This window comes from Mugil cephalus, chromosome 12 (assembly GCF_022458985.1).
Source record: "Mugil cephalus isolate CIBA_MC_2020 chromosome 12, CIBA_Mcephalus_1.1, whole genome shotgun sequence".
NCBI lineage: Eukaryota > Metazoa > Chordata > Actinopteri > Mugiliformes > Mugilidae > Mugil > Mugil cephalus.
The window spans coordinates 26,393,824-26,411,159 of record NC_061781.1 but is presented as its reverse complement, the minus strand read 5'-3'; the positions used below and the strand labels follow the sequence as shown (position 1 = coordinate 26,411,159).

Below are 17,336 nucleotides of genomic sequence, written 5' to 3'. Positions count from 1 at the left end.
CACTCATCTGAGTAGCTTCTTCAGGACCAAAGAAACTACTCTCTCATTATTGTGGCATTTACCAAACAGAAATGAGTTAGGAAATCCTAACTGAAACAGGAGAAGTTTAGTCTGATTTAACTTCAGACAGTGAGAAAAAAATGTTTGTGCCTTACACGTAATTTCTGTTTCAAATGTATATCCTGTCAAACTTCTTTTTTTTTTAAGTTTGGATACGTTTGAATCACTGTTCATCATTTCAGAGTCTTGCATAACACATTCACAGTGACATTAGAATCCTCGCTGGCCTCTGAACAGCTCTCAGAGTGTAGCGTGTTAGCTGCAGCTAATGAATGTGAGCCTCTCTGGACGAGGAAGTTTTCACACCTGCATTCATTAGCGTCTGAAAGTGACACTGCTGCAATCAGAGGTGTTACTGTCAGATTAAACAAGATGCACCATTCAACTTTTACTTTTCTTATAACAAACTTCACAATATAGCATATTATAGTAACTGCTTATATCAAACACTAATTTCACACCAAACTATTTAGTGTATTTCACTTTAACTGATACACGCATGGGACGAAAACTGCATTGATCCTCATCGATCTATTCAATTCAGTTTTATTTATATAGCACCAATAACAATAAAAATTGTCTCAAGACGCTTTACAAAAGCCGGCCTGCAACCTCCAGAGCAGTCTGAGTGCGACGGTGGCAGGAAAAACTCCTTTTTAACATAAGGACAGCCGGGTAGAAACAGACAAGATCAAGAGAATAGAAGAACAGGAGAAACAAGATAAACGAACTTCTGTCATAGATACAAACATCAAGCTGAAGGAAACACGTAGAATCTGATAATATAACACACAGCTGATGATCTTATGTGACAGTTTGTGAGTATAACAGGAATCATGGGCAGGTTGGTGGAATTGTTCATCTAGGTAGGAGTGGACAACTGGAGGAGGACATGAAGACTGGGGCAGATGTAGTTTATGGAGCTCCACAGGTCTGATACACAGCACTCCAGACCATGAAGACTGGGCTTGTTGATGAGGCCACGACAGCAGATGTAGCTTAGAATTACTCAGGTCAGATATTCAGGACTCCAGACCAGAGACCCTGACAATAAGATGGAGGGGGAGGGGAAAAAGGGAGACACAGGGGTTAGTACACCACAACACCACCTACAGACGGATGGTGGAACAACAGGTGGCCAGCACCAGGACTGTAAAGGTTTGGTCTAGAGAATCAGAGGAGGCACTGCAGGAGTGTTTTAATGTCACGGACTGGAGTCTCTTTGAGGAGAAAATTGAGGGTCTCTCTCGCTTCATGACAGACTACATTAAATTCTGTGAGGACAACATTGTCCCAACTAAGAATATCTGTTGTTTTTCCAACAACAAGCCATGGATAAATAAAGACATTAAAGGCCTTCTCAACAGGAAGAAGAGAGACTTCATGGCCAAAGATCGTGAGGAGCTCAGGACTATTCAAAAGGAGTTGAGAAGGGAACTGAGAGAGGCCAGGAACAACTATAAGGAGAAGATGGAGGCCAAGATGGGACAGAACAACACAAAAGAGTTGTGGAAAGAGATGAAAAAGATAACAGGCTATGGGAAAACCTTGTCTGGAATTGATGGTGGACCTGAATTCGCATCAGAGCTAAACTTATTCTTCAATAGGTTTGACACCTCCAATGTGAGCTCTGCCTGTGGATCTGTGTCTCCATCCCCCACTCACACCTCTGTTGTAGGTTCTGCTTATCTCCTCATCAACACCCTGCCTCCCTCCCCCTCCCTCCAACCACCAGCAGTGGACAGTTCCCCCTCACCCCATCAGCCCATCCCCTTGGATATCACCACAGTCCCCACACCATCCACCACCCATGGTCTCACCCTCACCTCCTGCCAGGTATAGAGAGAGTTTTCCAGGTTGAGGCAGAATAAAGCCAAAAGGCCAGGCTCCTCAGGGTGTGTGCTGGGCAGCTGGCTGGAATCTTTCAGCACCTCTTTAACCTCTCCATGAGGTTGATGAAGGTACCCAACCTCTGGAAGACCTCCTGCATTGTTCCAGTACCAAAGAAAGGACGTCCCAGTGCTCCCAATGACTACAGGCCAGTGGCATTAACATCCCATGTCATGAAGTCATTTGAAAGGTTGGTTCTCCTGCACCTGAGAGACCTGCTGTCTGTTTTCCCGGACCCCCTGCAGTTTTCTTGGCAGCCCTGTCTCATCTGGAGAGTGCAGGAAGCACTGTGAGAGTCACTTTCTTTGACTTCTCCAGTGTCTTCAACAGCATCCAACCCATTCTCCTGAGAGACAAGCTACTGGACATGCAACTTCACCCTGACATGGCTGCCTGGATTTTGGACGACCTCACAGGACGACCTTAGTATGTCAGAGTGGATGGCTGCACGTCAGAGCTCCTGACAAGCAACAAGGGGGTGCCCCAAGGAATGGTACTGACACCATTCTTCTTCACCCTCTACACCTCCGACTTCCGGTACAACTCCGGCACCAGCCGCCTCCAAAAGTTTTCCGATGACTCTTCCATAGTCGGATGTATCACCAATGACGACAAGGAGGAGTACCGAGGACTGATCGAGAACTTTGTTGAGTGGAGTAACTGGAACCACCTACAACTCAACATCAGCAAGACTAAGGAGGTGGTGGTGGACTACAGGAGGAACCGGAGGAGTCCTGTCCCAGTCACCATCCAGGGTGAGGAGCTGGACTCGTACAACATCAACAATAAACTGGACTGGTCTCATAATACGGACGCCCTCTACAGGAAAGGACAAAGCAGGATGTTCTTCCTGAGGAGACTGAGGTCATTTGGCATCTGTAGTCGACTCCTCAAGACAGTCTTCCAGTCTATGGTGGCCAGTGGGCTCTTCTTTGCTGTGGTGTGCTGGTGGGGCAGGGCCAAGACTGGTGAGATCAAAAGACTCAATAAACTGCTGACGAAAGCCCACTCGGTGGTGGGATTGAACTTGGACTGTTTAGACACAGTGGCTGAGAAGAGGGTTATGGACAAAATCTGTGCAATATTGGACAATCCCTCTCACCCTCTGCATGATGAGCTGTGGCTGATGGGCACCTCATTCAGCCAGAGGATCATCCCACCCCGGAGCAGAAGTGAATGCTTTGGACGCTCCTTTCATTTGCACTGACATCCTGCAGTCTGCTCTTGTCCTTAGCAGAGGCTGCAGCACACCAGGTAGTGACAGAGTTGGTGAAGATGGACTCAATGATGGCAGTATAGAAGTGCTCCATCATTGTCTTTGGCAGGTTGAATTTCTTCAGCTGCCGCAGGAAATATATCTTCTGCTGTGCTTTTTTGATGAAGACACTGATGTTCAGCTCCCATTTGAGGTCCTGGGACATGATGGTGATTCGTGTATGGAGGTGCAGCTGTTAAGTGTACAGGGAGAAGAGTAGGGGTGAGTGTACTGATCGTACAGGAGTCTGAGATGTGTTTTCCAGCCTCACATGCTGTCTCCTGTCAGATAGGAAGTCTGCAGGTGGAGTCATGCACATTCAGCTGGGAGAGTTTGTACTGTAGTAGTGATGGTTTCTCAAACTCCAACACATTCCAGGATATATTCATAATCCCAATCTAAAAGACCCATAAAATCAGAATAAGAGAATATATAAGGTCATGCAAGAATGGAACTTTGGTTTTTCAAATCAGCCATCTCGTGGCCAGCTAGAGACAAACTCATGATGTTACATGATCACAAAACCATATGGTATAATAAGATCATCATGTTAGTTCTCCATAAGAGCCTTAGGAGTCCGTTGTTCCATCCATCACAAACATTCTCCATGCTCATAGAAACAAAGGCCTCAGGAGTTGTATATGTTTCATCAGTTCTTTCCCCACAACTTTAGATTTTCAATATGCTTTTGTCCATTTTTCATCCATTTTCATTTTCAAGCATTTTCCCTTTTAAGTAAGACTAGTATGACTACCATGCTAAGAAAATCCCAGTTTTCTGTTTTGGCAAATAACTTTAGCAGGGCCTTGAAGGGTGACTAGTATTTGCACCCATAGCTAACCTATATACCCTAAGGTGAAGAGGTATATGAGTATATGCAATTATTATTACTATTTTTATTTTAGGTTTTTCAAAGGTAATTTTAATATTTCAGATTTTTATGCTTTTTCAAAATTGTTCAGGAAATGTCAATCCCTGGGTCATGTGCTGTCATAGATTAAAAAAATCCAGGCTTGACAGTAGCCCTTGCAACAAATAAAAAGGAAAAAAAGAAAGCCATTTTTCCATTATTGTCCTTTCGCATTGACTATTTTGATTTGTGAGATCTTATGTCCTAACAGTGCACCAGCTGGAATTTTCCTAATAACACTTATGTCCCTCTACTCAGTTCTAACCCAAGTAAGAAAATACCAAGAAGAGACAAACACAGACAAACAACAACAAACAAACAATTCACGAATATCTCTTCTCTCAAGTCGAAAGCTTTTTACCAAGTATCTGTAATACCACTTATTCAATCATACACAGTTTTAGGCTTGTTTAGCGAATCCAGTAAAGGATTACCTTCTTTGTTAGAGGCTACTTCCTCTTACATGTATTTAATCTATATGGATATATGTATATATATACGTATTTCTATTCATATCAGATGGACTCATTAACAGAGGATGGCGCTTTTGCCTGAAGAATACCATCTCTATATATGCATATTTTAATCTATACCAAATGAACATATAAGCAAAGGTTAACGCCCTCTCATAGAGATTACCGTCTCTACTCTACTGTCTGAAAGATACAGCACTCCGGACACATAAATAATCACACACAACTGAAAGATTTAAAGTATTTGAATATATTGTAATTACAACAGATCCCTACAGATTTTCCCTAGAGATTACTGTCTCTACTCCCACGTGTCACAGGGTCAAAGTATACACAGTCTCGCCCCTTTCCCTTCTCAGGCAAGTTCCTCAAGAACTTCCTGTTTAAGCTCGGAACCAATAAACTTCAACTTCAATTAGTGTGTCCTTTAAATTTAAATCGCCTTAATTTTCCAAAATTATTCATGTCAATTAGTCCCAATAACATGAAGAATATCTCAATCATTGTGTGCAGTTCTTTAAGAGGGAGATCACAGAGATATTTCTGAAAAAAACCTTTGAAGAAGTTTGAGGATTTCTCTCTTACCCTGGCCCTGAGATGATCTCCCCTCAAAGAGCAGATCACAGTAGTTCATTAGATCTCAGTGGGACCTCCAATTCTGTGGTGGAAACTGTCTGAAAGATACAGCACTCCGGACAAATAAATAATCACACACAACTGAAAGATTTAAAGTATTTGAATATATTGTAATTACAACAGATCCCTACAACACCTCACCACATGAAGTGGCTTTTAAGTTTATACACTCCACAGTGGCTTAGGACCTGAGTATGTAAATGAGGGACCAATAAACCCACCTCTTATCGGCGCTTCAGAGTTGGTGTTTTTACACTCGCATAAGTGGGGTTGTTTTGGTGGGGTTGATTGGGCCTCTCTGGCTTTTAAACCGTACCATACCATACTGGCCTTTTATTTCTTAAAAAACTTCTCTTTAACCTTTTTTCTAGATCCAGCCTTGTTACCATATGGCTCTAAGGCTCTGGTTGTTGAATTACCACCTGGAAGAAAAGAAAATGTTAAAACTTAAAATGAGCTCTACCAATGTTTAACTGAATTTGACCTTCCACCTTCACTGTGACCAATCAGCAGGTAGTCAGGAGTTTGGCGGTACATGTACACAACAACGGAGGAGGGACATTGGTCATCCAAGAATCTTAGAGGAGGGTCAGAAGAGCTCCATAAACAATAAGACTCTGAATTGAGGCCAGGAGGCTGCCAGAGCTCAGCAGCTCTCTCCTCCTCTCTCTAACAATGGAGGGAGATGAACTCTGTTTTCCACAGCTCAACACCTCCTGCAGGAAGCTAAAGCGTTCTCACTTTGACACTGTGTGTATTCACGTTATCCTGTCCTCCATCTCTCTACTGACTGCAGCTCTTAACCTGCTCGTCATCATCTCCATCTCCCACTTCAAGTAGACACTTATTTCATCTCTTTATCAAACTGGACAGATATGACTGTGGAAGTAGCTTCAATAGAAATGTTCTTGAATGCTTAATGATCTAATGTGGGTTATCTGTTTAGATAATAATCACTACCAGCAATAATTAGAAGTGTGTTTCTTTCTTCCTTCTCCAGGCAGCTCCACACTCCCACCAACCTCCTCCTCCTCTCTCTAGCTGTCTCAGATTTCTTCGTGGGCCTCCTCATGATCTTTCAGATCACACTCATAGAAGGATGCTGGTATTTTGGTGACCTGGTGTGTGTCCTGTATTCAGTTTTAGACTTAGTCATTCCATCTTCCTCAGTAGGAACCATGGTGCTCATATCTGTTGACCGCTATGCTGCCATTTGTTATCCTTTACATTATCCCACCAAAGTCACTCAGAGGAGAGTTCAGATCTGTGTCTCTCTGTGTTGGATCTGTTCTCTCTTCTATGTATTACTGATGATTAAGGAGAGTCTGAAACAACCAGGGAGGTTTAATTCCTGCATCGGAGAGTGTGTGATTGATTTTGACTTGACCAAACAATTTGTAGATCTCATGTTGACTTTCTTTCTGCCCATAAGTGTCATCATAGTTCTGTATCTCAGAGTATTTGTGGTGGCTGTGTCTCAGGCTCGTGCCATGCGCTGTAATATTACAGCTCTTACTCTGCAGCGTTCAGGGAAAGTAACAGCTAAGAAGTCTGAACTGAAAGCAGCCAGGACTCTTGGGGTTGTTGTACTTGTGTTTCTAGCATGTATCTGTCCATATTTCTGTGTTTCACTCACAGACCAGGAGAATTTGATTAGTTATGCATCCTCTATCTTTGTAGTTTCTCTGTTCTATTTTAACTCCTGTCTAAACCCAATCATCTACGCCTTTTTCTATCCCTGGTTTAGAAAATCTATGAAAGTTATTGTGACACTTCAAATACTGACTCCTGGCTCCTGTAATGTTAACGTCCTGTAAAGTAGAACTGTGGAGGGCCTTTTTTGAACTGATGGAAATGTGACCTTCAAGGCAAATAAACAGTTTGAAGCAAAACACTGCAGAGAAATGCTGTTGATTAAGTAAATGGTAAAAGCAGAACAATGATAAAACATGTAAGAGTAGTGACTGTATGAGACAGTCTGTATAACCCTCTTCTATTTAATGCATTTTTTTTCTAGAAACTATTTAAACGTGAATATCCAGAGGACTGTCAAATGATAACATGAACCAGGCCAGACATAAACTCCCGGTGTGGAGGGCCCTTATGAGGTAGCTAAAAACTGAGAAACAACAGAGTAAAATATGAATAATACTGGAATTTAAGATTCAAGATCACTTTATTTATCCCTGCAGGGAAATTGTTTTGTCCAAGTCTCAAGCAAACAGAAAACATAAATGTGACCAGACATAGACATAAGAGTATGAGTCAAGGAATAGTGTAACCCTTACATACTGTTCGGGTCAAATTTGACCCGTTTTGACTTTTGACAGCAGTAAAAATACCCTGAACATCATTCTTTTAGCCTGAAATTTGATGACTTTTCCTGAAGTGACCCAAAATACATACAAATAAAAATATTTTGTTATTTCATACTTTCATATAGTTTCTACACATTTTTGCACACTGAGGCTGTTACAGGTCAGATTTGACCCGTATCTATTCAGATGGATTTTAGGTCTACCAGTGTGGGTCAAATACGGGAAAATTGTGGTTTTATGGAATCTTGAAACTGTTAGAATGTACATGTCATGTTTGTGTGCATTTTATATGTGAAAGAGGTGACAGAGTTCAAGGGAAGGGGACCTCACCACAGTCACAAGAACTGTCTGTGTTCCCAAAACATTTCCCAGATTCCTGCAGACACAGACACCTGCTGGTCTTTATGGGGGTAGGGGAATACCAAAATATTGAAATACCAACGAAAAACATGGGAGTGACCATATATGGGAACAGAAGAGAACATAAGTCATCCAGAGGTCAGACGGTGCCTTCACATAGACACAAGATGTGCACCTGCACCTGCACCTGCACCAGCGATGTAATAAAATAATGTAGAAAGTAACAAATTTTCATCTCTAGGACACAGAACTCATTTCCTTCTTGAACAGTATGATAGTTGGATATACTTGAGTATAACTGAAGTGATGAATGTGACACCTTCAAGCATCTGGAAATTGAAGTGGAGCTTCACAATTCTCTTTCTGATATCTTGGCTGATTTCTTTAGATTTTTCCGTGACGTCAAGCAACATGTTGAACATGAGGCGTGGCCTTAGTACATTCACTGACTTGGGTAACGTGTAATTTTCTGTTATTTTCTACTTTTAAACTCAGACAAAACAGAAGTCATTGTATGTGGCTCTAAGCATGGCAGAGATTCATTATCCAATCACCTGGTTTCTTTGGATGGCATAACTATGGCCTCCAGTACTACTGTGAAAAACCTTGGTGTTATATTTGACCAGGATATGACCTTTAACTGTCACATAAAGCAGCTGACCAGGACCTGCGTAATATTGTTAAATTAAGAGCATCCTGTCTTAGAGCGATGCTGAGAAACTACTTCATGCATTTGTGTCTTCCAGGCTGGATTATTTTAAGTCATTACTGTCTGGCTCCAAATAGCTCTTTAAAAAGCCCCCAACTGATTCAAAACGCATTGACAGGGAGGCATTTACAAACAAACTGGAGTTGTAGAATTTCTCGAAGCCACTCATCTGAGTAGCTTCTTCAGGACCAAAGAAACTACTCTCTCATTATTGTGGCATTTACCAAACAGAAATGAGTTAGGAAATCCTAACTGAAACAGGAGAAGTTTAGTCTGATTTAACTTCAGACAGTGAGAAAAAAATGTTTGTGCCTTACACGTAATTTCTGTTTCAAATGTATATCCTGTCAAACTTCTTTTTTTTAAGTTTGGATACGTTTGAATCACTGTTCATCATTTCAGAGTCTTACATAACACATTCACAGTGACATTAGAATCCTCGCTGGGCTCTGAACAGCTCTCAGGGTGTAGCGTGTTAGCTGCAGCTAATGAATGTGAGCCTCTCTGGACGAGGAAGTTTTCACACCTGCATTCATTAGCGTCTGAAAGCACTGACACTGCTGCAATCAGAGGTGTTACTGTCAGATTAAACAAGATGCACAATGATGCAACTGTTGCTAAGTAAAACCAATGTTGTCAACAGTAAACCTGTGGGGGTGGGGGGATAGTTGCATCAGCCTTGCACAACATGATTTCAACTTTTACTTTTCTCATAACAAACTTCACAATATAGCATATTATAGTAACTGCTTATATCAAACACTAATTTCACACCAAACTATTTAGTGTATTTCACTTTAACTGATACACGCATGGGACGAAAATTGCATTGATCCTCATCGATCTATTCAATTCAGTTCAATTCAGTTTTATTTATATAGCACCAATAACAACAGAAATTGTCTCAAGATGCTTTACAAAAGCCGGCCTGCAACCTCCAGAAGAGTCTGAGTGCGGCAGGAAAAACTCCTTTTTAACATGGAAGGACAAGGACAAGGACAGCCGGGTAGAAACAGACAAGATAGAGAGATGAAGAACAGGAGAAACAAGATAAACAAACTTCTGTCATAGATACAAACATCAAGCTGAAGGAAACATAGAATAATAATAGATAATAATAATAATATAATAATAATAATATATATTATATAATATATAAATATATAATATATAGATATACACATATATAATATTATATAATATATAATAATATATATATATATATATATATATATATATATATATCCACAACTGCTGTCACTTTGTGTGCTTGTTGCCTGTTTAACGTTGTTGTCCTATTTAATTTTTTTAATTCTTTAATTTCTTTCTGGTCACTGTTGTGCTGCTGTAACATTTGAATTTCTCCAATGGGGATCAATAAAGTGTTATCTTAACTTACCTTATCTTATTTTAAATTCAATTCTAGATTTTATAGGGAGCCAATGAAGAGAATCTAAAACTGGAGTAATATGATCTCTCTTGCTAATTCCTGTCAGTGCTCTTGCTGCAGTGTTTTGAATCAATTGGAGGCTTTTTAAACAGTATTTCAAGCCAGACAGGAACGCGTTACAATAATCCAGCCTGGAAGAGACAAATGCATCAACTAGTTTTTCTGCATCACTCTGAGAAAGGATGTTCCTAATTTTAATGATATTACGAAGGTGAAAGAAAGCAGTCCTGGTCACCTGCTTTATGTGAGAATTAAAGGACATATGCTGGTCAAATATACCACCAAGGTTTTTCACCGTAGTACTGGAGGCCAAGGTAACGCCATCCAACAAAAGTAGGTGATTAGAATCTAATCTATTCATCATCTAATCATTAGATGATGAATCTCTGACATGTTTAGAGCCAAATACAATGACGTCTGTTTTGTCTGAGTTTAAAAGTTGAAAATTACAGGGCATCCAAGCCTTTATGTCTTTAAGGCATGCTTGGAGTTTAACCAGCTGATTAGTTTCATCTGGTTTCATGGATAAATATAGCTGGGTATCATCTGCATAGCAATGGAAGTTATGCCGTGCTTTCTAATAATATTGCCTAAAGGAAGCATGTATAATGTGAATTATGTTGATCCGAGTACAGAACCCTGAGGAACTCCAAAGCTTACTTTTGTATATATAGAAGAATTTTTATATGGACAAATGGAAATCTGTCTGACAGATATGATTCAAACCAGTCTAATGCAGTTCCTATAATTTTGATCCCACTTTCCAGTCTCTGCAGTAGAATATTGTGATCAGTAGTGTCAAATGCAGCACTGAGATCTAGCAGGACAAGTATAGAGACAAGTCCATCGTCTGAAGCCATGAGGAGATCATTGGTAACTTTAACCAGAGCTGTTTCTGTACAATGATGAGCTCTAAAACCTGACTGAAACTCTTCAAACAAACCATTCCTGTTTAAATGATCAACCAACTGATTGACAACAACACTTTCTAAAACTTTAGAGATAAAAGGAAGGATGGAAATTGGCCTATAGTTGGCTAAAACATCTGGGTCAAGAGTGGGTTTTTTAAGTAATGGTTAAATTACAGCAGTTTTAATAGACTGGGGCACATATCCCCGCCAACATCAACATGGATGTTAAAGTCACCTACTATAATGACTTTATCTGTTCTAAGCACTAAATCACAAAGAAACTCAGAGAATTCAGATAAAAATTCAGAGTAAGGAGCAGGTGGGCGATACACCACAACAAAGAGAATAGTTTTTTGTGTTTTCCAGTCTGGATGAGCAAGACTAAAAGTAAGGCTTTCAAACGAATTAAAGCTTTGCTTAGGTCTAGGATTAATACATAAATCAGAGTGGAAGATTGCTGCCACTCCTCCTCCTCGGCCTGAGCCTCCAGGAATGTGATAGTTACTATGACTGCGTGGTGTGGACTCATTTAAACTGACATACTCATCATCCTGCAGCCACGTTTCAGTCAAACTAAATAGATCAATCTGATGATCAGTTATCAAATCAGTCACTCAAAGTGATTTAGATGAGAGAGACCGGACATTAAAAGACCGCATTTATTTTTCTTATTGCTCTGTTGTGCTAGTCAATTTGTGTTGATTTGTATAAGGTTCCTATCAATAACTCCTCTATTGTTATTTTTCGATTCAAAAAATGTGGGAGCAGACAACACATCAATGGAGTTTGGAGAGTTATGGGTGTGAGACAGCACTAGAGAAGCAGCAGAGAGGCGTGTAAGACTGCAACTCTGCTTCCTGGGCTGAACTCTGGGTTGTCATGGTTTTGGGGTGTTGATAAAATCGGCCAAATTCCTAGAGATAAGAGAAGCACCCGCCAAGGTGGTATGAACTCCATCTCGTCTAATCAGCCCAGGCTTTCCCCAGAAAGAGTTCCAATTATCAACGTAGGCCACGACGTTGGCTGGACACCACCTAGATAACCAGCGGTGGAATGACGACATGCGACTATACATATTGTCACTGGTCAGATTGGGCAGGAGACCAGAGAAAACTACGGAGTCCAACATAGTTTTAGCAAACTTACACACCGATTCAACATTAAGTTTAGTGACCTCCGATTGGCGTAACCGTTGGTCACTACTGCCGACGTGAATAACAATTGTACCATACATAGCCTTAGTCTTAGCATTAGCATTAGCCTTAGCCTTAGCCTTAGCCTTAGCCTTAGCCTTAGCCAGCAGTTTGAGATAAGATTTGGTGTCGCCCGTTCTGGCCCCTGGAATGCATATAACTATGGTTGCTGGTTTCTCTAACTTCACGTTCTGCAAAATAGAGTTGCTAATTGCTAGAGTTGGCTTCTCAGTGGGAGTGTCGCTGAGTGGGAAAAATCAGTTTGAAATGTGAAGCGGTTGGTGGTGCTCCGTGGACTGGGTAAGACTATGCTTCCTTCATACCGTCACTGAGCTGCCCTGGTTTCCCAGCTGATCGGGAGCTGCAGGGGGACAGCTACCAGGAGCTATGCTAACGGGAGCTGCAGGGGGACAGCTAGCAGGAGCTATGTTAACGGGAGCTGCAGGGGGACAGCTAGCAGGAGTTATGTTAACGGGAGCTGCAGGGGACAGCACGCAGGAGCTATGCTAACGGGAGCTGCGCTTGGTCGGCCCGCACCGGCTACAGGCCGCTGGCTAGCTATTCGGTTTTGCGTGGTGCGAAGTCATGCTTCCAATTCAGAGAGCCTCGCCTCCAAAGCTACAAATAAACTTTATTACAGGTACCATTAACACTAAAGGAGGCACAGCTAAATACACCAAAGCTGATTAAATTGGGATTAAATATGAGATTAACAAGGAGCTACAGAGGACAGGTGGTTGGGTAAACTGAAAGCACGAGTTTCGTGGTGTGTACAGAAAACGTTTATGTGATTTTAACGGAGCTAAAACCGTGCAAGCACACCCAGCAGCAGTGCAGAAAGGGGAAGTGACGCAATACGCTTACTCAAGTGACAAACGTAGGAATGTAAATGGTCTTGCTCTTATATAGAGCTTTTCTACCTACTCAAAGGCACTCAAAGCACTTTTACAGTCAGAGTCCCCTACTCTCTCTTCTCTGGCTCCTGTCCTCTGATATCTTATAATTTATTTTCTATTACTATTACTAATCGCTTTCCCCTCCCCCTCCATCTTCTTGTGAGGGTCTCTGGTCTGGAGTGCTGAATATCTGACCTGCGGAGTCCAAAGCAACATTTGCTGCTGTGGCCTCATCAACCAGCCCAGTCTTCATGGTCTGGAGTGCTGTGTCTCAAACCTGTGGAGCTTCATAAACTTCATCTGTCCCAGTCGTCATGGCCTCCTCCAGTTGTCCACTCCTACCTAGATGAACTATTCACAATTCAATAGTCTTCCATTACCTCACCAAACTCCTCACGCGCTCAAATTTTTGCCTCAGCCACTGCCCTGGCTGCAGACTGCTTAGCCATCTGGTACCGGTCAGCTGCTTCCGAAGACCCACAGACCAACCATGCCCTGTAGGCCTCCTTCTTCAGCTTGATGGCTCGCCTCACCCTCAGTGTCCACCAGTGGGTCCGGGTATTACCGCAGTGACCAGCACCAGTGACCTTGTGACTGCAACTTGTACCCACCGACAGCAGGATGCGGTTGAAGCTCTGTCTGTGTTGACCTGGCCTCCAAATGCACTAGATCCCAAACTGAGCAAGTATCTGTGGGATGATCCACAGAGGCCCCTCCCTTCAAAGGCCCCCACTAACAACATTCTGTTGCCAGATACCACAGGACATTCTCAGGTGGTCCTAATGAGGGTTAAGTCTTTAAACATCAGTGTAATAAGACTGGAAAGCCAATCTCTCTTTTTTTTCTAAGTCAAAAACGTGGCCTTTCTGCCAGTATAAATGTAGGTTTGGATTGCTACTGTATTCTGCATTAAAAATAAGTCAAAACATTAGTAGGGTTTCGCACAACTCCTGAAAGTAAACAAGAACCCAATCAAACAAAATAAAGCAAAATATTATACTTGCAAAAATAAGTGAAGCCTTGTGTCCAGTGTGCACTGTGAGCTCCTTGTAACTAAATGTTTGTGGTAACAGCTGATGATTGTCTACAGCAGCTTGGAGGAATCTGATCCCATTCCTCAGAACAGAACCACTTCACCTCTGAGATGTTGGTGGTTTCCTCTCCTGAACTGATGTTCAGGTTCTTCCACAACATTTCTATTGGATTAAAGTCAGGATCTTTTCTTGGCTGTTTCAAAACATTTTTTTCTTTATTCTTGGTTTGTCTTCTTCCGTGTGATTAGATTTAAATGTCATGTTTCACGACAAAGAATAAACTCAAGACAAAGTGATGAAGATGATGAGTAGGATGCACAGACCGAGGGAAGGGGGAGCGCCCAAGGGACAGGAACAGGGAGTGATGATAAAAGAAAGATAAATGCTGTGTGATCCAGTGGTTCAGCTCCCTGCTTTCTGTCTCTGTGGTGAAGGAAATGGAGGGAATCCGGCTCTGCTTTCCACAACTGCCCAATGCCTCCTGCAGGAGACCAGATCCTCCTCAGCCTGAGACTATGCTTGCTTACCTCCTGCTGTACGTCGTGTCTGCGCTGACAGCAGCTCTCAACCTGCTGGTCATCATCTCCATCTCCCACTTCAGGCACAAACATCTCTGTTTTCTCTGATTCTGTTAGACTTTTAGAAGGAAGTGGTTTTGTGCTGTGACAATTAACTCCTGGTTGTTAAATGAGTCTTTTGAATGTGATTTTAGTTTTTGCTTATCACAATGAAGATGTTCTCTCTCTGCAGGCAGCTGCACACCCCCACTAACTTCCTCCTTCTCTCTCTGGCGGTCTCAGACTTTTTCATGGGTCTCTTGGTGATGCCGGTTGAAATCCTGATGACACAGGTGTGCTGGATGCTGGGGGATCTCATGTGTGCTGCTTATTACCTGCTACCCTTTGTCATCATTTCTGCCTCCGTGGGAAACATGGTGCTCATCTCAGTTGATCGCTACGTGGCTATTTGCGACCCCCTGCACTACCCGACCAGGATCACTAAAAAGAAAATCAAAATCTGTGTGTGTCTATGTTGGACCTACTCTGTCTTTATTAACGTTTTCATCCTGTATGATCACATGAAGATACCTGGAAAGTATAATTCCTGCTTAGGAGAATGTCTGGTAGGCATTGCAGGAGATGTTGACTTAGTTCTGGGCTTCGTCATTCCCATTGCTATCATCATTGTGCTGTATCTGAGAATATTTGTGGTGGCTGTGTCTCATGCTCGGGCCATGCGACCCAAGGTTGTCACTGTCACTGTCACAATAGGCAGATCAAAGAATGTAAGAGCTCGGCGATCTGAGATGAAGGCTGCTAGGACTCTAATGGTCGTTGTCACTGTGTTCTTGGTTTGTTACTGTCCGTACTACGCTGCCACACTCACAGGCCGCACAATAATGATTGGTTCATCTACTGAAATCTATATGGTCTTTGTCATGTACTTTAACTCCTGCCTGAACCCTGTCATCTACGCTTTTTTCTACCCCTGGTTTAGGAAATGTCTCAGACTCATTATTGCACTTCACATTTTGAAACCTGGCTCCTGTGAGACCAATATATTGTAGAGAGTGTCTGTAGTAGAATAGAAATACATTTATTTGTGTTGCTTTGGCCTTACTAACACGGATAAAGTTGTAGAAATACCCACCCCCTCTCCCTCCAGCTGTGACTGAATGAATAAATGAATAAATGAATGAATGAATGAATAATGTCTTGGGTCTTTTGTCAAGTGAACACAAACACTAAGCTCTATGGATCAGTTATGTGTCTCCACCAGCAGAGGTCAGAGTGAGACCCGAGAACCTGCAGCAACAACTGAGTCCTTATCGGGATCAGAACTGTGGGCAAAGGATTAAATAATGGTTACATTTTGTTACACTGAGGTTATTGAATCTGCTCAAACCAAAGAAAGGAAGTGACATCTTGACTGAAATAGTCACACTCTGCAGCCTTGATGCTGGAATGTCACGGTAAATAAGGTCAATGTACTACACAGCATATAACATTACTGCCGTTTACACTGACTACTGAATAATCAGCTGATATTCTATGACTTGAACGGTTATTGTACATCGATCAGCCACATTAAAATCACTGGCAGGAAAAATGATAACATTGACGATCTGGTAACTATTGAGTGTCCTGCTGGGAAACCTTTGGAACTGGCATTCATTGGTTTGGGTGTTAATTAGACATGTAGCACCCACCTAGACCAGACCAGACACCCAGACCCCAGCAGCAGCCATCCCCAACAGGATGCAGCCTGACAGAAATTCCTTAGATCCTAAACTGATCAAGTATATGTGAGATGGATGATCTCACATATACTTGCCCCCACTTAGCTTAGCGCAAACCACTGTGACTTACGATAATTCAAAATCAGCCGCTTTGACGGATGCCTGTGATCCGTTTAGGCTTTTGAGGGTTAATAGATGGCAAGAAGCTGTTTCAATCTTCTAAACCTCTGACCTTACTGATGCCTTAAAAACACAAAAACACACGTATAGGCTACAATAAATCCCTTTGGAAAGACGAGTTTGTTCCATCGGTGTGTTTTTAAATATACCTTAAAGTGCAGTTCTGTGAGATTCCAAACACTTTTATTTATTTTATTTTATTAACCTTGTCAAGTAACAGTCAGGTTCACAAAATCTAACTTTAGATGTCTAGTAAATCTAGGCTAGTTGTCAAGATTAGAAATTTTAAGTAGAAACAAAAACAATAGTATTCTTAACTTAAAATGGCCATTCATGTGAATTCAGTTAAAGTGATTCTGAGTTGAAATAGTGAGAGATTCATTTGACAAGACAGAATGAGTGGATGATGTAATGTAATGTAATGATGTATAGTATCAAATTAAAATGAACAAATGACCATTAGTTCTGATTTTGCTTTTTGAGGTGAAACCGAGGTTTTCTTCACTGTGTGACTATGTTATCATGTTCATCAGGCTTTTAATTTCAGACGAGGACGCTAAGTCGTGTTGCTTCAGTGATGTCTCTTCTTCACAGCCTGAACATCCCAATTTCATGTAAATCAGCAGTGGTGACCTTAATTTTAACCTTGACCCTGAACCAAAAACACTGACACTAGTGGTCTGAGAATAAAGTGCTGCTGTGTAGCTTCAGCAATTAACTTAGACATAATAGACAGATAGATGAGGAGGAGGAGGAGGAGGAGGAGGAGGAACATAAAAGAGGGTTCGCGCTGAGCTCTGTGGCTTCTTCTCCTCCTCCACG

The 17,336-nt window shown here is 41.8% G+C and overlaps 2 protein-coding genes across 2 annotated transcripts; both read left to right on the top strand.

Annotated features, from left to right (window-relative positions):
• The first annotated feature begins 5,826 nt into the window (after positions 1-5,826).
• On the top strand, positions 5,827-7,041 carry LOC125018071 (trace amine-associated receptor 13c-like). The gene is made up of 2 exons (XM_047601715.1): positions 5,827-6,060; positions 6,225-7,041. Exons 1-2 carry the CDS (start codon positions 5,900-5,902, stop codon positions 7,039-7,041), a joined length of 978 nt encoding a protein of 325 aa, XP_047457671.1. The 5' UTR covers positions 5,827-5,899.
• A 7,491-nt stretch (positions 7,042-14,532) lies between these two features.
• Positions 14,533-15,662, top strand: LOC125018070 (trace amine-associated receptor 4-like). The gene is made up of 2 exons (XM_047601714.1): positions 14,533-14,696; positions 14,846-15,662. The coding sequence occupies exons 1-2, from the start codon at positions 14,533-14,535 to the stop codon at positions 15,660-15,662; spliced, it is 981 nt and encodes a 326-aa protein (XP_047457670.1).
• The last annotated feature ends 1,674 nt before the right edge of the window (positions 15,663-17,336 follow it).